Source organism: Lolium rigidum, chromosome 4 (genome assembly GCF_022539505.1).
Source record: "Lolium rigidum isolate FL_2022 chromosome 4, APGP_CSIRO_Lrig_0.1, whole genome shotgun sequence".
Classification (NCBI taxonomy): domain Eukaryota; kingdom Viridiplantae; phylum Streptophyta; class Magnoliopsida; order Poales; family Poaceae; genus Lolium; species Lolium rigidum.
Genome location: NC_061511.1, coordinates 183,518,591 through 183,541,167, shown reverse-complemented (window position 1 = coordinate 183,541,167; position 22,577 = coordinate 183,518,591). Strand labels below are relative to the sequence as shown.

General features: G+C 45.9%; 1 protein-coding gene and 1 pseudogene across 1 annotated transcript; both read right to left on the bottom strand.

The window, feature by feature from the left end:
- Positions 1 to 1,569: 1,569 nt before the first annotated feature.
- LOC124647885 lies at positions 1,570 to 2,232 on the bottom strand (annotated as a pseudogene).
- Positions 2,233 to 17,202: 14,970 nt separating this feature from the next.
- LOC124646583 (defensin-like protein CAL1) lies at positions 17,203 to 17,830 on the bottom strand. The gene is made up of 2 exons (XM_047186687.1): positions 17,543 to 17,830; positions 17,203 to 17,435 (listed from the first exon to the last, which is right to left on the bottom strand). The coding sequence occupies exons 1-2, from the start codon at positions 17,604 to 17,606 to the stop codon at positions 17,257 to 17,259; spliced, it is 243 nt and encodes an 80-aa protein (XP_047042643.1). The 5' UTR covers positions 17,607 to 17,830; the 3' UTR covers positions 17,203 to 17,256.
- Positions 17,831 to 22,577: the final 4,747 nt, after the last annotated feature.

The following is a 22,577-nucleotide window of genomic DNA, read 5'->3' as shown; positions in this document are numbered from 1 at the left end:
GACTGGACACGCGGCGTCCACCTACCTTACCCATGCGCCTTCAATGCGCGTCCGCCGCCTCCCATAAAACCCCACCGCCGCGCACTTCTCTCTTTTCCCCGCCGTCCAACCCTAGCCGCCGCCGTCCTCAACCTCTGCGCGAACCACCACCCACACGCACCCTGCCGACACGATGGCACACAACGACCAGACCGGCGGCAGCGGTGGCGGCATGCTCCGCTCGACGCAGCTGACGTTCGACGAGGCCGACGTGCTGTACTGGCACCGCATCCCCGTGCCAGTACAGTACGAGGCCGACAGCTGGTCCTTCGGGACGTCCAGCGGCGACGAACTGGACTTCAGCGCCTTCGACTCCCCGCGCCGCTAGATGTTTATTTTTAGTTTTTTAATTTGAATTCACGTTAAATTTGTACAAATTTCATTCGAACTTCGTATAAATATCTTTTTCAACATTTGAATTTGATTTACTAAATATATCGGGACCACCGGTTTGGAGGCGCAGGTGTGGGAGCAGCGTCCCCAAATAGAGGATGTTGTGCCGGCGACCCCCAAACGGAGTTGCCGACGCCCCTGCCGGCGCCTATTTGACGGCTACCGGTGGAGAGCATCTCCAGTCGCGTCCACCAAATGATGTTTGGGGGACGGCGGACAAGAAATGGAGAAAAATGTGTTCCAGTCGCGTCCCCAAAGCTAAATAGCGCCTCATTTTATGTCCGGCGTCCCCGGTAGAGACTCTGTACATAGTCTCTACCGGGGACGCCGGACACAAAAATAGCGTTCGGACGCATGCATGCAGCCCCTACTCCCCACATGTTATTCTCTTTTCCCACACTTTCTCTCACCTACTTTTCCCACATGGGGTGGTCTCTTCTATTAAAATGCATGTATCCGAACGCTGTTTGAGGGACGCGGCTGGGAGGGTCTCTTTTTTTACAGATTTTTAGTCTCTTTTTATCCGACGCGATCCCCCCAAATCATTTGTGCCGGACGTTTTTCGAGGGACGCGACTGGAGATGCTCTTAGTCAGTTTAGTATCGAGGTTTGCCCAATGCCCACTTGCCAATTGGATTCACCGCCGATCGGGCATTGGCTTCCATATCTGTAACAGTTGCACCAGTAAAGTACCAGTCGGCTTTACCACACATCCATGATACATGTCCTTCGAGGCGGAAACATCGATCATCACCAAGAAGCCTAAAAAGCAGTGATTAGGATGCAAGACGACGATACCTACCTTCTCCCGCGAAACCTGCTTCACCCACTTCGGATCCACCAAAGCTAATACTGTACTGGTACAAAATTAGACCCATCATTTGCATAATAATGAACAATGATACGGCATCATGAGCAAGATCTATTAATTTTACGAATATACATTCCCATTTCAGAGTTTGTTTATGTACTAATAACAGTAATCCTACACCATTATTCGGCGTACATGCAGGCCCTCAAAGCCATCACAATCCACGAATCTGACACCAGTGTACTTGCGAACTTGAGTGAGGCCGAGACACACGAGCACGTCCAAACACACGTCCCGTACGCCATGCTCTGATCCAACCGACGCTGTCACGCACAGCCGCCGCTGTCTCCCGCCATCCTCTCGACGGCGCGCCACAGGCGCCGGGTCTCGGCGAGCGCGTCCTCCGCCGGCAGCTCGGCGCGGCAGCATGGGCAGGTGTTGCGGCGCGCCAGCCACCGCAGCGCGCACGGCCAGTGGAACCGGTGCGCGCACGGCCGAAGCACGCACACGCCGCCGCGCCCTGGCGCCATCTCCTCCCTGCAGATCGCGCACGGCGTCCCGTCCCCGCCCGCGGTGGGCAGCGCAAGCACGGCCGCGTGCGACGCGCCTCCGCGTCCCCCGACGTCCTTGCTACCGCCGCCAGCCACGTCGCGGTCCTCCGACACGGCGTCCGCGAACCGCCGGCACTTGGCGGCCGTGTCGAGGTAGGGCGCGACGGCGGCCCAGGGCGTGGCGCCGAGGCCCGAGATGGAGAGCGCGTTGCGCACCACGTCGTCCACGAGCAGCGCGTGCCAGTCCACGGGCGAGGTGGAGGAGGCGGCCGGGGAGTAGGAGTCGCACATGGCGACGAGCAGGAGCGCGGCGTCGAGGTCGGGCGTGGGGAGGTTGAGGAGGTGGTGCGAGCCGTCGGGGGAGAGCGCGGGGATGAGCAGGAGGAGGGAGCGGAGGAGCACGCGGCCGAGCAGCGCCGCCTTGGCTGGGAGAGGCATAGAGCGGAGCCGCGCGAGCGCGCGGGCGAAATGCGGCGGGGAGAGGAGGAGGAACGCGAGGCGGCCGCGCTGCCGGCGCGCGTCGGCGGCGATCACCCGCGCCAGCGAAGGGAACTGCACGGCCGGAATGGACGAGAGGAGGGCCGCCATTATGGTCTCGGACGACGAGAGCGTGGGCGAGTGGACATGGCTGGCCTCCATCGGGATCGCGGGCAGCTTTGGAGGGAGTGGAGTGAGATGGTGGGAAATCTCCTTTTTGTAGGGTGTGTCTAGGAACTTGTGTAAATCTGCAGACTAGTCAAAAAAAAGGAAATATCATACATTAGTATACACATGATACTAGTTTATGATACTATCTCCACAATGCATAATATCATAGATAGTATCGTAGTATTATCATATTTAATATTTTGTAGAATCTCAATGCAAATTTGTGTACATGATGTGTTTATCATTAAATTTTCTAGTTTTACATGCTATGATACGGTATCATATTATGATATCGCTCTCACTCTCACCTCATTAATTGGTGCGCCACATTAAATTTTTGCCAACATGGCATGTATAATACTAGTGGCGGAGCTTGGTGGAAGTTGCTGGGGGGGGCAAAATAAAATTCATGAGTTCATGGGGGGGGGGGGCAAAATACACAAAAATCCATAATATAGTCTCTCCAAAAAAAAAATCTTCAGTGCATGTGCAAATCATGGGGGGGCGGTGGCCCCCCCTGACATGCACTAAGCTCCGCCACTGCATAATACTACTTATAATACTCCCATTGTGGCTACTCTAAAAAAAGTGGACCCCAAAATCATAATCTAGTGATCAGTGTCAAAACGTACATTCTTCCTCTCGTCTCGACATCAAGTCGCCCGGTTCACCTTGAACAAGATTTCACCGAAATTGCAGTCATTTAACTGTTGTTAGGTACAGAATTATTTTCCGTCACGAAATATTTTAGCACATGAATTCAATCCGAAATTAAGTACTCCAATATGAACTAGGAAGATAGGCAAGGCGGTACGCCGCGTCCGTGATGCCAATCTTTTAGTATACGTAGTTAGTGATCATTTTTTCGGATTTTCTAGAAATTAGGCGTCTGATTTTTATTATGTCTTAGTCACCTAATTAACGGTTAGATTTAACGTTAAGATTTGTGCAACCTGTTGCCATTTTGGCTGGCACATTCCCTACGCGTGCGAGTCTACGCAGATTCTGTTTGTCGTGGGCTGCTACGTCTGCCCTCCGCTGTGGGCTTTTTGATTTGTTTCTTGCCGTGCCCGGTAGCATGTAGGCTTTTTGTATTTTGTTTTTGGCTTTGTTGTTCCTTTTTTGTGCGTAACGAGCTACTATCCTTCGAAAAAAGGTGTGGATCAAATGATCGGCTGACATATAACTAGTTACATATGAATTATAACTGAGTAATTTTGAGTTGCGCGTGACTTCCAACTGTAGCAACACATGGGTTGCAACTAAGAAAAATGTCCATAAACGTTGGATAACATCGTAGTTCGTGCTAGCCTAGGGAGTTAGATATTGGTTGTAATTGAGATTTTATCAGTTTCATATGGGTTGTAACTGATTTTTTTTTTGCAGTGGCATGTGGGTTGCGACTGACATTTTCTAGTTCCACACAGGTTGCATGTGGGTTGTAACTGAGACTTTTCCAGTTGCATGTGGGTTGCAACTACGATTTTCCTAATTGCATGTGGGTTGCAACGAAATTTTCCTAGTTGCATATGGGGTATAACTAAGATATTTGTAGTTGCACATTTGTTAAACTTGAGATGTTTCCAGTTTTATATGGGTCGCAACTGAGATTTTCCAGCTGCATGATGGTTACAACTGAGTTTTTTCCAATTGCACGTGGGGTGCAACCATGATTTTTTGGTCGGACGTGCGTTGCAACCGAAATTTTTCTGTCGCATGTGGGTTGCAGCTGATATGTTCTCAGTTACACAAATGGTGCAATTAGGATTTTTCTAACTGTATGTGGGCTGCAAGTGACCCTTTTGCAGTTGCACTTAAGTTGCAATATACATTTGTCTGCACATGAGTTACAACTATTTAATTTAGTGATAATACGAGTATGTATTTTTCTCATATAATCGTACTTTAAGGTAACAAGAAAATAACAAACCTCACACAATAATTGGCTTTTTTTTTTGTTGCTGGTGTGGCTGCTTGGGTGGTCTCTGGTGCTCTATTTGTAGGCCTAGATAATACGATCATGAGAGCCCACCGTCCATGAAGAACACAGCCCATGAAGAATGAACGCGAATATCGCCGCGAGATATTGACTGCCAAAACTAAACATCTTCGGTGATAAACCGTGGACATAGGTGACTGAGATTTAATATCTCAGTCACCTGATCTCCAGCTGTGCCCTTATTTCTTTGGTTCTTTGGTTTTGAGCCGTAAGCTTAAAAGTCTTCTCAAAGGTACCGTAGGAAAAACCTTAAGTTCTAAGGTTTGTACTTTTTAGCCGTTGTGTATCTACCTTTTAAGTGGTAAATATTAAAAAGAAAAGTCTTGTCAAAGTTACTGTAGAGGTACCCTGAAGTTTGTTGGAATGTGCTTTTTGAACGGTTGTGTATCTATCATTTTAAGTGGTGGAACTTAATTTTTTTAATCTAAGTTACCGTAGTAGAAAAACGTTGAAACTACATTGTAATTCAAATGGTAAAGATTAAACAAAAAGTTATCTTAATTTCATCATAGGAGAATCCCGAAGTTTGTTGGAGAGTGTTTTCACAGCATTTGGGTATCTAACCGTTGGAGAGTTGTTGTTGCAGCTAAAGAGTTGTGTAGGAAAATTTATGTCAAAGAATTACCGTTCTTGTACTAACGGAAACTTACCATTGGAAAATTACCGTCGAGAAATTTTGCACACCGTTGAAAATTTACTGTTTGGTAACTATTGCCGAAATGAATGTCTGTTAATTACTACATGAAAATAGTGGAGTACTTTTTTATTGACTTATTGCGTTAGAACCCCGAAGCTACTTAGAAGAATGTAGTTACAGTTGAACAATCGCCGAAGGATTACTATTCACAAAAACTTCCCTTAAAAAATAACACCTTACATTGAACTTTTTTGCTGGATAACTACCGCCAAAAAATTACCGTAGGGCAACTTCAATTGAAGAATTACCATTGGCAGCTGTAAAGTAGGCAGTTACCTTTGAAGAGTTTTGGCAAAAAAAAATGTTATTGGAAAATTACTGGGCATGCATCGTCAAAAAAGTAATTGTCGAAGAATTGCCACGGGATAAATAATGGTAGAAAACTACTGCTGAAGAATTGTACATAAGATTTACAATCGCATTATTACCGCTCAACAATTACTATTGGATAACCGCCAACGGGAAAATATAATGAGTTGCAGCCGAAGAATTGCTGATGTAAAGTTACTATTCATGCAGCAACGAAAAATAGGTTTCAAAAAATTAGGCATCGTCAAATAATTACCATACGATAATTAGTAGTGTAAATTGCTTCGAAGATTTACTATCAAAATCTACTGATGCGTGATGAAGAATTATGTCAAAAACTTACTAACAAAAATACCGCTGATGTATTCGTCTAATTACCACCAAAACATAATGTTCACTGATGGAAAAAATATTGTTGGAAATTCCTCTAACTACCAAAATATATTGTTCATCCATGGTACTTTTTATCTACGCGATGAACAATAACCCAATGGGTTGTGTTGCGAGAAAAGGGAACAGCCGACGGCGAGAGGAAGGAGAGAAGATGAATGGGGAGTGAGGGTGAGAAAAGGGAGTGAGAGGAGAGAGGGTGGTGAGACTATTTATGGCGTGCCTTCTCGATGCGGGCCGGCTTCTACCCTCTTTTCCCCTCGCGTGCAAGCATTTCCCCACCTTGCGCTCGCCAGCGCCTGCCTCGCTGAGAATGCCCGAGTCGAGTGTGCCTTCGGAGCCAAATTTTGGGTCGCTTTAAGAACCGTGCGATGCAGGAACACGGAAACCTGTGCCACACCAAACGGGCTAAACTTGTCCAACGCATGCGGGAAACACAGTTGCAAGCACCCAAACTGACCCTAAAGGGATGATGTCACTTTCCTATTACTTGACAAGCTACATCGTGAAACAAAATGGACTCTGTTGTAAGTCACATTGAAAAGGTTAGTCATCATGACTCAATGCTACTTGGGAATCGGCACCCTTCTAGGAGCTCCTACCAATTGATCGATTGTTAGTTAGACTCCAATCATGTCTAAGTCGCCACGACCCTGCAGGGTCACACTTTTAAGAGCTAGGAGGAGGCCGATGTGATCCGACTGAAATAGAGTAGGTCGATTTGGACTCGGACCAGGCCAGGACTGGGGCAATGATTTTGACTCACAATATCCAAAGTAGGGCTCAAGTGAGTGGGTTGCAAGTTTTGTGGAGCCCACACTCACTCCCTATATAAAATGGGGCGAAGGCTTCCTGATGGCGTGTACTCGACGTATGCAGACACTGTTGGGGAACCCCAAGAGGAAGATGTGATGATCACAGCAGCAAGTTTTCCCTCAGTACGAAACCAACACTAGTAGGAAAAGCCTTATAGATGAGATCTTATTTCTGTGGCGCACCAGCTGCTCATGCGCCACAGAAACTTTTTCTGTGGCGCATCAATCTTGGTACGCTACAAAAATAGCATATTTTTGTGCCGCACCCAAATCTCATGCGCCACAGAAACTCGGTGGGACCCACACCCTGCCAGCCCCAATAATTGGTTCCGCTATTTCTGTGGCGCTGGACCTGGTGCGCCACATAAATATGGCATTCTGTGGCACTGGTGCTGGTGCGCCACAGAAATATGGCATTCTGTGGCGCACTGGTGCTGGTGCGCCACAAAAATAGCACCCTTATAACACCCACCGTGCCCCTCCCTCGCTCGTACCCCTCTCCCTCTCCCCCACGACACTCGCCGCCGCGCGCCACCGCCTTCCTCCGCGACGGCAATGGGGCGCGCTGCCGCCGCCGCCTTCCTCCGTGACGTCCGCATGCCGCCACGCTCCACGCATCCCCGCCACCACCAGCAAAACCCGTTGCGGCGTGGAGGAGGAGGGGCCGCCGCGTCAAGGAGGAGGAGGAGCCGCCGCTTCGGCATGGAGGAGGGCGAGCTGCCGCATCAACGAGGAAGAGGAGCCGCGCGTCCTCCTCCTCGACCCTTGCCGTCATCGTCGGCGGGCGCTCCCCTCCCCTCCCTCTTCCTCTCCCGAGCACAACCTGCTCGACGAAATGCCTCGTCTAAAACTTAGCTCTGCACTGCCAGTGAATCAAAAGCATAAGAGCCAGAGCATAGTTCCCCAAATGAATGCGTTTCATCTGGATTGATCATCAGTTGTATGCAAACCAGACAACAACATAATATTTCTCACAACGACACAACCTACATAGTACAGCAATCAGATCAACGACAAAATGACACCATCAATTAAGAAACTACCATGTCAGTTAGTTTTATTGAGATGTTGGCGGACAACGATTGGAGAGGAGTGGCGGCTAGGGGACGGCGATTGGGGAGCAATCATGCGGGAAAAAAGCGGTTGGGAGATGTCTTCAGGAAAGGATGGTTTTTACCAAAAGAAGTAAATTAAACTGATAAACTATTTACAAGTGTCTAAAGTTGATATATGCTAACCTTCAAATAAACTTAGGTCTGCTTGTTATAAAAAAAAGAAAACTTAGCTCTGCTTAGTTAAGCCCCTGGGATAACCAATGCCTGATTTTATGGCTTCTAGCACCAAGTAAGGATAACATGCTCCAACCTTCCAGGGTTTACTTTTTCTTTGAGAGTACATCAGCCATGAACTTCTTCTTTGAGAGTACATCAGTCAGACTTCTTTTATATGGATGCGATTGTTCCCCTAGAATTTAAGACGCAGAGTAGCTGCTTTTTTTTGTTAATTTCTTGTAGATGGCCCAAAGGTGAACAGAGCAAAGCTATAGCCCTTGGTCTAGAAGGCGCAAAGGCCCGAGCAGCAGGGCGCATGTCCTGGTACAATTTGTTGAAGAGAGGGAGTGACATTAAAGCACACGATAGTGTAGAACTAGGAAGAGGATGTAAACAACAAATGATACTAACATTGAACATTTCAAACCCATGGTTCCATGGTTGCTAACGAGTGCAGTATTTACATGCTTTAGATGCAACAACTTGTGGTAGACACATATATTCTTAAAACAATGGTATGAGCATACCCTGTACTAGGACATTACATACTTGTATTTTTATTTTATATTGTATTATGAGATGTGGATAAAAGGACAAGACATAAGTAATAACTAACTAATGAATCGGAAGAAATGGCTCTGTGCACAAGTTCTTTGGTATTTCTAACCATATTAGTCGCATCAAGTATGCATCATATCCATTTTGTTGTGAAAAAAATTATGTTCTCACTTATTATTTATTAAACATAGCCTACACCTTCAAAATGAATGTTCATGCTCACTGGTTGCTATATAGTTGATACCACTTAGCTCTTTCTTCCATTTTAGTGCTGATGATTAGAATGTTCGGTCACTACACTTTGGTGGCGGCGCAAGCGAGTCTGGTGTGATGGCACAAATATCAATGTCTTGTGCATCCTACCGGCCTCGCTTACTCTGTCCCTGAATGTGAATATTTATTTTGACCAACAAAATATGAGGCATGCTATCTACTTGGTGTTCTTCGTTTATTTTGGTATTTCTTTGAGAGAGTGACGATGATTAGAATGTTCGATCACTACACTTTGGGAGCGGCGCAAGCGAGCTTGGTGTGATTGCACAAATATCAATCTCTTGTGCATCCTACCGGCCTCGCTTATGCCGTCCCTAAATATGAATATTTATTTCGACCAACAAAATACGAGGCATGATATCTAGTTGGTGGTCTTCGTTTATTTTGGTATTTCTTCGAGAGAGTGCCGATGATTAGAATGTTCGGTCACTACACTCGGGGGAGGGGCAAGTGAACCTGGTGCGATGACACAAATATCAATCTCTTGTGCATCCTATTTGGATTCACTTACCCCTTCCCTGAATGTTAATATTTGTTTCGACCAACAATGTATGAGGCCCTTGTCATTCCATTTGCTTTGGTACTTCAGAATACCGATGATTAGAATGTTCGGTCACATGTACACTCTGGGGTGGCGCCCGCGAGCCTGGTGTGATGGCACAAATATCTATCTTTTGTGCATCCTACCTGGCATCGCTGACACCATACCGGAATGTTAATATTTGTTTCGACCAACAAAGTATGAGGCATTCCATTTAGTTCATACTAGCTACTTGTCTCTTATTTGAGTTGACACTTCTTAATTGCATTGGCCGATGATTAGAATGTTTGGTCACTTGTACACTCTGGGGTGGGGTCAGTGAACCTGGTGTGATGACACAAATATCAATCTCTTGTGCATCCTACTTGGCTTCGCTGACCCCATCCCTGAATGTTAATATTTGTTTTGACCAACAAAGTATGAGACATATGCTATCTAGTTGATACTTGGCTCATATTTGAGTTGGACTTATTCGTTTATTTTGGTCTTTCTTCCATTTTAGTGCCGATGATTAAATTTTGTGGTCACTACACTTGGGGGCGGTGCCAGTGAGCCTAGTGTGATGGCACAAATATCAATCTCTTGTGCATCAGACTTGGCCTCACTAACACCGTCCCTAAATGTTAATATTTGTTTCGACCAACAAAGTATGAGGCATCACCACGAACTATTCGCCGATGATTAAAATGCTTGGTCACTCTTACACTCTGGGGTAGAGCCAGTGAGCCTGGTGTGATGAAACAAATATCAATCTCTTATGCATTCTACCTGGTCTCACTGATTCCATCCCGGAATGTTAATAGTTGTTTTGACCAACAATGTATGAGGCATATGCTATCTAGTTGATACTACTTGGCTCGTATTTGAGTTGGACTTATTCTTTTATTTTGGTCTTTCTTCGAGATAGCGGTGATGATTAAAATGTTTGGTCACCGTACACTCGGGGGTGGCGTAAGAGAGCCTGGTAAGATAGCACAAATATCAATCTCTTGTGCATCGGACTTGGTCTCACTTACACCATCCCTGAATGTTAATATTTGTTTTGACCAACAATGTATGAGACATTTATTTATTATATGGTATTTCTTCCATCTTAATCAGGGGAGGAACCGGATGAAGACCCCGATGCAAGCGAGCCTGGCGGGGAGAGAGGAGGGAGCAAAGGAGGAACCGGATAAAGACCACTTTGTATCTCGAAATGGTGAAATTTGTATGAATTAAGAGTTGTATGTAAAACATTTGACACTTGCACTATATATGTATCTTGATCGAGCTCTAAGTAATGTGATGATGATGTTTATATTATATATGTGTAATGTACATGCTATTTATATTGTATCTGCATATTTCTGTATATAATCTGTATAATATATGTATATTACTGTATATAACCTGTATGTGTATAACAGACAGTACAAAATCGTGTATAATACGAGTAAATTCTGTGGCACACTAAACACTAATTATGTGGCACACCTCTTTCTGTGGCGCACCGAAGCACGGGTGCGCCACAGAACTCCTTGATTCTGTGGTGCATGGGCTGGTGCGCCACCGAATTCTTATTTTTGTGGCGAAGATTCTGTGGCGCACCATCCATGCGCCACAGAATATGTATTTTGGTGCGCCACTAATGAGGCTTTTCCTACTAGTGCAAGGTTTAATCGACCAGTAGGAGAAATGCGTGACTTCTGAAGGTGTTGCTGGCTGACTAGTGGCAGGGTGCACTACCAGCGTCAGCAACAACGTGAAACCTGCACACAACACAACCAAAGTACTTTGCCCCAACTTACGGTGAGGTTGTCAATCTCACCGGCTTGCTGAACACAAAGGATTAAAAGTATCCAATGGAAGGAGATATTTGCAGAAAATAAACAGAACACGATTGCAGTTAAATTTATCAGTAAAGGAAATAGGACCGAGGTCCACGGTTCACTAGAGGTGTCTCTCCATAAAAAATAGCATGTTGGGTAAACAAATTACAGCTGGGAAATTGACAGAATATATCGATCGATACATGACAAGATGATTAATATGTTAATTTGGTATTGGGCATTACAACATAATACATAGACCGTAATCCAACTGCGTCTATGACTAATAATCTACCTTCAGGTTAGCGTCCGCACCCCTTCCAGTATAAAGTTACAAGCAACATACTATCGCATTAAGAAATGTGTGTAAAGTAAACATTAGAATTACCCTTGGATAAAACATTGTTGGGTTATCCCTAGTAGCAACAACACATCTACAATCTTAGAAGTTATAAAGTCACTCTCCCAGGAAACTAGAGGCATGAACCTACTATCGAGCATAAATACCCCCTCTTGGAGTCACAAGTATCCACTTGGCCAGAGTTTCTACTAGCAACGGAAAGCATGTAAGATCACAAATAACATATGACATGAATATATAATCAATCTTAACATAGTACACAATATTCATCGGATCCTAGCAAACCAAACATAGAGGATTACATAAAGATGATCTTGATCATGTAGGGCAGCTCACAAGATCGATACATGAAGCACAAAGTGGAGAAGACAACCATCTAGCTACTGCTATGGAGCCATACTCCAGGGATGAACTACTCACGCATGACTTCGGAGGTGGGCATGGCGATGTAGATGCCTCCGGCGATGATTTCCCCCTCCGGCAGGGTGCCGGGAAGAGCTTCAGAACCCCCGAGATGGGTTCGGCGATGGCGGCCGCGACGGAACTTTTCGTGTATTTTGGCTCAGGTATCCAGGGTTTTCCCGAGAAGATGTATAAATAGGCTGAGGATTGAGGTCGGTGGGGTGCCTGGGGGTCCCAAACCATCCCTTGGCGTGGGCCAGCCCTAGGCCGCGCCTAGGGGTGGTTTGGGCGCCCTGGTGCGCATCTTCGTCCCCCCTCCGGACTTCGTCTTCGTTTCAGTAAAATATTAACTTCGGCTTTTGTTTCGTCCAATTCCGAGAATATTTACTGTACAACTTTTCTGAAATACAAAAACAACAGAAAACAGGGAACTGGCACTGTGGCGTCTTATCAATAGGTTAGTGCCGGAAATCATGTAAAAGTACAACGAAGTATAAACAAAACACATATGAATTGGTGTAAAACAAGCATGAAGCATCAAAAATTATAGATACGTTTGAGACGTATCACTGCCCAAAGGGCACGGTTCATCTAGGTTCGACAATATTGTGGGATCCGATCGGAACGAGGTCTGCACTGCCCTGACGCGCTTCATCAAGTTTCGCACATGCGCATCTAGTGGTAATCCTCGTGGACTTCTACCTCACATAGTTCTTGGGAGTACCGCGTAGGAAAAGTTCTTTGTTTTCTCTATGTGTCCCAACATCCTCTCATGTTTCCATAATATCTAAACTTTTGACAATGTTGTTTGGCTTATTGTGGGTGACTTTAACCTTATTAGATCCCCGTCTGTCAGGAATAAGCCTTGAGAAACATCAATGAAATGCTTCTCTCTAATAAGGCCATTAGTAACCTAGGGCTTCTAGAGATTCGAAAAGTCAGGAAATTTACCTAGAGTAATATGCAATCTTCCCATCTTCTGCAGAGGCTGGATTGGTTTTTCACCTCTTAGTCTTGGACCCTTTACTAGGTGCCAAGGACCTCCTTTCCAAATACAAGGGGTCACCACAAAGGCTAGTTGCATGCACGAAACCTACACCAACATGTGGCAACCGGCGGGAGAGGTGGCAAGAGGGCCACGCAGCTGTCCAACATGCGAGCCTCATTGCCGTCTTTGATGCTACGTCCTTGAGTCATCTTGTCATCCTGCTTCTGCGCGTAGGGTGGCAGGGCACTGTACCTGACATGCATTAAATGCGTCTGCGACCTTCCCAGGGAGATGTCACCACGTGTCTTCCATGCGCTCCCGAGGGAGGATGCGTCTCTGAACACCGGGAACACTCCATATGCAGAGATCGAGGCGCAGCGCCAGGGCAAGAGTTCTTCCCGGGTAGCACCTCTTCACGCGGGTTCGCCGTTGACAGGGACACGTAGAGCTGCCACGAGTAGGCGCTTCACCAAGGGTTCCCGGGCTGCCCGCTAGGAAAGAGTTGCGCCTTTCGGCAAGGTCCCCTGAGGCGAGCTCTCGAAAATATCTTGTGGCACAAGCTAAAGACATCATCGATAAGATCTGCCGCAGGAGCTTCCCCTGCCCATCCTTGGCAGAGCCACCACCGAGGTGCCCTTCTTTTGAAGATGTAGATCTTGTACTCCTCGACTCTTTTCTTGTGCGTTGGGTGATGAAGGAGTCCGGCGTGCCCCATCCCCAGGGGTATTTATACTGGGAGCACCGATTGCATCATCATCGTTTTCTCCCAGCAAAGCATCGTGCGCTCTAAAGTAATAAAAAGTAGCATCGTCTCCATTTCAGAAACAATATGACACAGATCGAGGGTATTATATATTATCTCTTATAAAGGAAAAGAATGATTGGCTGTACATGTGGTGCGGTCTTGCCAATTTCATTAAGTGTTAGAGAATCTCCAACCGCGTCCCCCAAACCGTCCCCCAAACCGCGCCGGATTGAGCGTTTGGGGGACGTGTTTTGTTCGTGCCGCGTTTGGGGGACGTCGCTCCCCAGCCGCGTCCCCCAAACGCCGCCCCCAAACATTTAAAATAATTTTTTTAACACATAAACCATTTATATCAAATGTAGCATATGAAAAAAAATGTTTTCGAGGATTGTTTTCAAATTAAATTACAACAAACAATAAAACAAGTAATCAAATATAATAAAAAGGGCTAGATGATACATCAAGGTGCCACGGTATTTTCTTTGATCCTCCACCAATGCTCAACGAGATCAGCTTGAAGTTGCTCATGCACATTGCTGTCACGGATCTCTGCGTGCATGGCGAGAAAATCAGCAAAATCTGCAGGCAACTCATGATCAACCTCCGCGAGAGGGCCTTGACACTCATAGGGACCAACATGTGACCTAACATGATTCTTACGGTCATCCTCGATGATCATGTTGTGCATGATCACACAAGCCTCGCATCACCTCCCACATTTGGTCGTGAGACCAGCTTAGAGCAGTGGTACCGGACAATGGCAAATTGTGCTTGAAGCACACCAAATGCCCGCTCGACATCCTTCCCGCAAGCCTCCCGTCGTGTAGCAAAGTGAGAATTCTTCGGACTCGATGGATTCGAGATTGTTTTGACAAAAATGGCCCATTCTGGATATATACCATCGGCTAGATAATAGCCTTTGGTATATTGGTGGCCATTGATCTCATAGTTGCATGGTGGAGCATGCCCTTCCACTAGTCTGCTGAACACCGGAGACCGCTGCAACACGTTGATGTCATTATGTGATCCCGCCATGCCAAAGAAAGAATGTCGAATTCACAGGTCATAATCTGCCACAGCTTCAAGCACCACACTGCAATATCCATGACGCCCTTTGTATATACCTTGCCAAGGAAACGGGCAGTTCTTCCATGCCCAGTGCATGCAATCGATGCTTCCAAGCATTCCAGGAAATCCTCTGGCAGCATTTTGTGCCATGATCCTTGCAGTCTCTTCCTCGCTTGGCCCTCTCAAGTAGTATTTGCCAAACTTTCCCACCACAGCTCGGCAAAACTTGTACATGCACTCAATGGCAGTAGACTCACTCATGCGAAGGTAGTCGTCCCGTGTATCGGCGAGTGCTCCGTATGCAAGCATCCTCATGGCGGCGGTGCACTTCCGAATGGATGAGAACCCGAGAACGCCTACGGCGTCGACCTTGAGCTTGAAGTAGGGGTCGAACTCTCGAACGCCGTGGAGGATATTCATGAACAGGCCCTTGCTCATCCCGTACCGGCGCCGAAAATTGTCGGCATGTGTTGCCCCGTCGGCGAAGTAGTCGTTGTGCGGCATGGCATGCCCCTCCATCCTCTCGCCGGGGCTTCGACTTCCTTCTTCCCGGCCTTGATCCTCCGCGGCGCGGCCTCTTCCTCTTCTCCGCCTCGGCGTCAAGCATGTCCTCGGAGGGACGCGATGATCAGCAAATGCTCCCGCAGGTCGTCGTCGAACGCTTGCTCGTCCTCCAGCAGCAGGGCAACCATCTCATCGTCGCTGTCCATGGCTAAAGCAAAATCAATGGTTAAGATTGCGCCGAGGCAGACGACGGAACAAACAGCGACCAATCGTGCCTACCTGGCAAGTCGTCGAGCACCTTCTGTGCGCGGAGGTGGGGCGGATTTGACGGCGCGTTCTGGGAGGCGCCGGGCGACGCGGCGGCGGCGGCACGACCGGCGGGAGCCCCAGCCGCGACAACGGTGCTGACTCGCAGCACAGATCAGACGCCCAAACGGCCAGGAAATCCAGCGGCGGCGTTGGGGTGGGAGGCGCGGGAAGGAAGGAGCGACGAGAAAAGAGGCGCGAACCAACGGTTTATGCAAATAGTCTCCAACATGTGGGAGCCCGTCTCGCTTTTCGTTGTGTCCGGCGTCCCCGGAGCTTCCCCTGTGGGACGGGGACGGGCTCGGGGCGCCGGACACCGTATCGGGCCGCGCCGGACAAAAATGGGCTTTGGGGGACGCGGCTGGAACGCTTTTTTTGTCCGGCGCGCCCCAAATCCCTTTGGGGGACGCTTTGAGGGACGCGACTGAAGATGCTCTTATGCTACTGCGACAAGCCTATATAGCAAGTGTTATGCTACTGCTACACGAAAAGTGTTTTTGGCTCTTGGACACGAGTGCTCATGCTGTTTTAAAAAGAAAAGGAAAATCATACATATTTGTTTTAAAAAAATCTAAAAGTAAATTTGGACATAGTAAATGACGTAACCTACAAGTGTGTAAAATTTTAATATGAAACTCTTTATATTGAAGGCTACACAAAAAAGACAAATCTGTTTAAATTTGGAGATTTGAAATATGCATAACCAGATCCACACGTTTGTCCTTTTTGTGTAGCCCAGAATATTTTATATTTGAAATTGAAATTTTGCATATTTATGGGATAATTCATTGGCTACATCATGATATTTTTTTTAATTTTTTTTAAAACACGTAAGTGTGATTTTTTATTTTTTTAAAACAGCAGGATCACCGGGGAGCCAAAAATCGCTGTCCACTGCTACAAGCCTATATAGCATCAGCAAGTCTCCCCCTCTCAATGGTTGGTCATTAACAATACTTCAGTTCTCGCCTACTTTTGATAGCATTTTTTTTTTGTTTAACATACTTGCACCGTGCGATTTCGATTTCACAATATTTATGATCCTATTTGATCACTACCCCTTGCTTCATACTCCGCCGCATATTTGGTGGTGATGTGGTATATATTATTCGGGCGTGACTATTTCTCAGTCGACTGAGAAGTAACTTCGTTCTGAGTCAGACGATGTCATCAAAGTTCAGTTGCAACTCATGAGTTATGACTAGCACAAATCATGATGCAAATCAAATGGTGTAAGACTTTACTAACCACGAAGTTAGTTCTAGTCGAGAACTAGCAAATCCCATATTATTCAGCGCATTTTGGTATCTCACCCAAACCAAGTGATCAATTGTTTTTGTGTATATCTGTCTTCTCGGTTAAAACTTAGAATTAGAATTTATATTGTGTCTAGCAAAAGAAGACAGAGCGAGTAGTCCGCTAAATGCAGGCTACTCTTGATTCTTGAAAATGATCAGAATCACCATGAAACGATCACACACAACACAGACATACATATATCCATGTAACGACCTTACATGGCAGCAGCAGCATCTTGCACAGACACGACGATACACAATACTGCGAGGTCTAGACTTTGCAGGCGCAAAATCACTCGCAGGAAGATTCACACACAAACGAATGCATATCCGAGGAACACTTAACTACCGATTCTACTTTATTATATGCGCGCACAACGTAACGACGACACGGCCGGCGAACGAACTATTAGTAGCTGATCAACAGGAGTAGAAGCGGAGGTCGCCGCCGGCGGCCGGTCGGCAGAGCGCTAGCCCATCAGCAGTTCTTGATGCAAAAGCACTTGCGCTGGAAGCTCCGAGTCTTGCAGTCGCCGTCGGGGAAGTTCTCCGTCCTGCAGACGCTGGCGCAGTTGGTGCTGCTCAGGCAGGCGCCCTTGAAGTTGTGGCTCTGCGAGATGCAGGTCCTCGCCTCCGCCACCGTCGTCGTCCCCAGCTCTGTAAATCCAAGAAAAGTCACAGTTCATATCAAATGGCTTGTGGGTGACAGAGCCAAGAACCAAAGAAACAAAATCACAACAACAGAGCACCAAGAACCAACGAACCTGTGGCGAGGAGGAGGAGAAGGAGGGCGGCGGACGCGGCCACACGGCGAGAAGAAAGTGCCATCTCTGCTTGGGCCGATGGAGACTAGGAGTGGGGAGTGGAAGATCACTAAGCGATCGAGCTCACTGCTTTCGCTTGCTTACTGCTGCTACGTTGATGGACTTGCAGGATGGAAGCTGGTGGGGGATTTTATAGGCAGATCTGAGGTGGTTGGCTAGTGGTGTTTAACTGCATCAATTGCTACCATGCCTCCGTGAACCAGGTCCAGGACAACCGGCCGATCAAGCTTCTCTACGGTAGTGGGCGGCCGCAATAATTCGATTGCCCAAGTGAGGTCTGGCCATTTCTCGGGGCAAATTACACCCATCGCCCAAATGGTGTCTGGTCATTTCAGATGCTAGTCTGGAATCGAATTATTGCTACACGCTTTCTTTAGATTCTGCCTTTTTTTTGAAATGGGCGTGATCGATCGCACCGCCGTCCTCGCGCTTTGTTTAGTTGTGTGATTGAATGGATGTGCCCACTTCCTTGCTGTTCGTAGATGGTGCAAGTCCCCGTTGTCTGCAACTGATGCCGTGACACACTCGCACGTCCTGGTCAGAAATTTGAGTGGTGGAGCATTCACGATTCCAAGGTGCACATTATTAGGAGAAAAATCACATTTCTTTTTATGCTCCATGTTTCTACACAGTAAACTCTGGAGTGGTTAGAGCATCTCTGACCGAACCCCTAAAAAGACATAGAAGAGGGTTTTTTTCACCTCTAACACTAAAACTGCCTCGAGCCGGAACCTAAGAGACTGGTGACAAAAACTTTCCCCACCTCTCCTATATTTGAGTGGCCGCCGACCGGTGATAAAAACTTTCTCCATCGCCCCACCGCCCACCGCATCAGCTCCTCCCACCGCCAAATCCGCCACCGCATCCGCGTTGGAGATGGCCGGATCTTCCCGCCACCGCTCCCCACCGCCCATCCACAACGCCAGCCGCAGTCGGGGCGGTCCGTGTCGCCGATCTGCCAGCCATGCAGACCTCCCGTCGAGATCACCGACCGGAACACCGGCTCATCTGGCTCGGCACCTTTGAGTCGGCGGCGCAGGCGGCCCGATGCACGACGTTGAGAACGTTCGCCTCCACAGCAACGACTGCGGGGAGCTCAACTTCCCACTCGGTTGCAAAGAGTCAAGCTCGCGAGGGAGGACCGTGGGGCGTGGGAGCACCTGGAGGCCGAGCACGCCGGTGAGGAGTACATGGCCAATCTCCGGCAGCTCAACCCCGAATGCGTAGTGGAGGAGGCGGCTCTGATGGCTCCGATGACTAGACATCTGATATATGAGAGGCGCCGCGAAGGATGGAAAACGACGGTGCCAACCTCGACGCAAATGGCGACGACGCCGGGCATTTAGAGGATAGTTTAGCTTAGTTTAAGTTTAAGTTTTAGTTTGAAGTACGTTTAGGTTAAATTTCATTTATGTTTTAGTTAAATCCTATGAACTATGTCGAAAACGTATGAAATCCTGTGAAATTTGTCCAAATGATGTGCTAGTTTTTGGGATCAGTTCTGCCGGCCACCGTTTAGAGGACTAAATTTATTCTCATCTATTTTAGTCTGCCATTGTGTCCTCTAATTTTTCGTCCTTCGGTTAGAGATGCTCTTAGAGACATCTCCTGCCAAGACCTTGGAGCAGCGAGCTCGCCACACCCTCGCTGCGTTCCACTTCTGATACGCTACTACTAACCTGCGCAACTCGGTTGAGAAACTGGCAAAGCTACTCTACTGACATGCAGTTATCATATTCTTACCATTTTGTTGAAAATTCAGAGTCTGACAAGTGCATCTCTATTTGTTCGTCTCCGGTGGCAACTACCAGAGTGCAAGGTACACAATGACATGATTGTATTTCCTCCTAAAAGGCTCTTACCTCTTAGATCTCCACGGGTGACTATCATCTATGTAATACGAAATTATTTAGTATCAGTCTCCCTCGAAACACACAAAATAATGAAAACAATAGATAAACGAGGAAGATCCAATCCTCTTTTCCTGTGGCTTTCATCTAAACTACAATCTACTTTAAGTGGTCTATCTTTCCAGACATATGCTTCTTTAAAACCTGATATCATATACATGTAGTTATTATGCAAACAGATGGGAGTCAGCAAACCATGAAGCTAACATATACAGCATAAGGTTCCAAATATTTTGAGGCCTATCTAGTGCATGTATTCTGTTTGTACTGCTACTATTGTTTTGGTGTGACTTATAATTTAATAAAGAGCTCGTATGCATCAATTGATGCAGAGATAGGGGTACCCCATTTTGAAAAAAATATGCAAAACACATAATGCGAAAGTGTAATTGTTGCATTCAAATCTGGAATGGTATTTTGAGCTTGCTGTCCTCTTTGAAGCTCATCATCACCAAACAAAAGGTGATGAGAACTTCCTGGCCCTCCCTATATCTTGTCCTTCTAGTTGTGCCTCTGCATGTACATGCAACATCTGGAGCTGATGTACGGGCGACGCGTTTGGTGGGTTGCATGCCTTCTAGCCAGGCTCTGAAGAGACGAAAACAGCCTGATTAAAAGCTTGTGCTTCCTCCACGTTGTAGCTAACACGTTTCTTAGAGCAGCTCTGGGCCAGGCCCGAGAAGAACTGCCGAATCGGCCGTTTCCCCGGATCCACCCTCGTCTCGCCGAAAGCAACGCCACGTCCCAGTAGAGCCGCCGTTGGAGAAGGCGCGAGCTCGAGAAGAAAACTCCAATTCACAAAAGCCAGATGGGAATATCCAGTTGATTGCAGCTTATGCAACTCTGAATGTTAGCACCAAACCTGTTAAGTTATACTGTCATCTTTTGGAATACATGTAATCCTGAAAATTCGCAACTATGTGGCTAGTTTCTGGTGTGCATCTGCTGACAATTTGCAATTAATTGTCTTTAGTATGCAAACCAATCTTTATTTTCATGCCAATTTCTTTGAATGGGTCAAACTAGTGGCAAAACAGTGAATTATCATGTCAAATTTCATGTTACTTTTCAAAATGAATGTGTCAACTTTGGGATACTAAATGTATTCGGTCACTGGTTTTACACTTTCATTGAATTTCTTGTCGTTTTCCCAACATTTTATAGATACTGATTTGATTTAGTATTTGGTAACTATAATCACGCGACCCACACGATTTGATATTCCAATGGTACTTACCATGCCTGTAGCTCGATCAAGCCCCATAATTCAAAATACTCCAGCGTGATGAAGTGCATACCTAATTAATTTGCTATTATTTGTTTTTTGTTCACTTGCGATGTAGCTCTACATAAAGTATTAACCTGGCAATTTCATGTGACATAGATGTAAATGCTTAATTGGCCTAAGATATAAGTAAATGTGTAGGAGGATCAGGTGGCTTAGAGCTTCCCAGCCGCGGCCCTGGTAGCCTTCCCAATAAGGCTATCGGGGGTATTGAAACTCATCGAACCGTGCCCACCATAGCCTTGTTGCGGTCGGCATGGCCTAATAAATTCTCCAAAACCTGGTGGGAGCGCCGGATACAAGCGGCTACCGATGCTATGTTAGATAATGACATGCAAGTTAGACCTGTCATTGGCACCGCGGTTGTTCACAGAGAGACTTAATGACCGCATTAAGCGGCGACGGTTTTCCAGGCGAAGGACCATTATCAGCAGACCAAAGGACCAAGTGGATCAAGGTATTAAGGTACTAGAAATAAATAAAAAATATGTTTACTTGGTAAATACTATTAACTTTTTTCTAAAAAAAAAAGTGTGTGTGGCAAGAGCTAAACAAGTACCTACGAGACAAAACGTTCTATCAAGTGCAAACGACACCTTCAGATTCTCGTTTTTGGAAGGGTATTATGGGAGTGAAGGATGACTTCTTTGATCGAGAATTTTTGGTCATAGGGGATGGCAAGAATACTTGTTTTTGGGAGGATGTCTTTCTCGTAGATACTCCATTATCTTCAGAATATCTGTCTCTTTATAATATTGCTGGACATAAGAATATTGATTATAGGATTCACAAGAGGACTCCCATATGAAAAATGGGAGATTTGGATTGGTTTTGTTCAAATGATGAACTGGATGTTTGAAAATGGCGCATGGCTTCAAACGGGTCTTTTTCGGTAAATTCTATGTATGTTGATTATTTGAATAGACAGAATGCTTTTCTTAAAAAAAATATTTGGAGAATTAAAATAACACTAAATATTAAGGTATTCATCGAACATGGCATTTTTGCACCTGGGAATAGCTGCTCCTGTTTTTCAAAATAAGTTTTAAACGTATTTTAAAATGTCAAAAAAAATTATGATAAAAATATCGTATGTACATCTCAACGTTCTATGTGTCGGAATAGTCGTTTCACAAAAAACCGATATTCTTTATGTTTTACGTACAAAGACAAAATTCAGTGCTAAAAGACTGCTATTATTAAGAAATTTCTTTATCTTTTTTACACTGGACATAAAAAATGTCATTTTTTCACGAAAATTGGCATGCTCACCTAAAATGCCAACATGTAAGCGCAAAATTCATATTCGATTTTTAGAACATTTTGAAATATTTTTTTCGATTTGTAGGAGCATATGTACCTGGGAGCAAAAAAGTGTATTTCCGATATTCATGTGGTTTCTTATAAAAAGATGCTAATAACCAAAGATAACCTAGCCAAAAGCTGGTGGAACTGGTGCACAGATTGTGTGTTTTCTGAATCTAAAGAAAAGATTGATCATTTTTTTAGTTCCTAGTTCCTGTTCATTCTCTCGTCTTGTTTTGGAGAGTAGTTCATTTTACTTATAATATCTCACCTCCAGAAGAAGAGAGCCTAGCTCACTTGGTTAGGGAAGTGTATGTACAACCTATTGATACGTCTCAAACGTATCTATAATTTCTTATGTTCCATGCTACTTTTATGATGATACTTACATGTTTTATACACATTATATGTCATTATTATGCGTTTTCCGGAACTAACCTATTGACGAGATGCCGAAGTGCCAGTTCTCGTTTTC

What these genes read in the sequence shown, in the direction of transcription:
- LOC124646583 (XM_047186687.1), bottom strand. Translation starts at nt 17,606, where the DNA reads ATGGCACTTTCTTCTCGCCGTGTGGCCGCGTCCGCCGCCCTCCTTCTC. An exon ending in TCTCCTCCTCCTCGCCACAG is followed by an intron (nt 17,436 to 17,542) that starts GTTCGTTGGTTC and finishes TTGGATTTACAG; the next exon opens with AGCTGGGGACGACGACGGTG.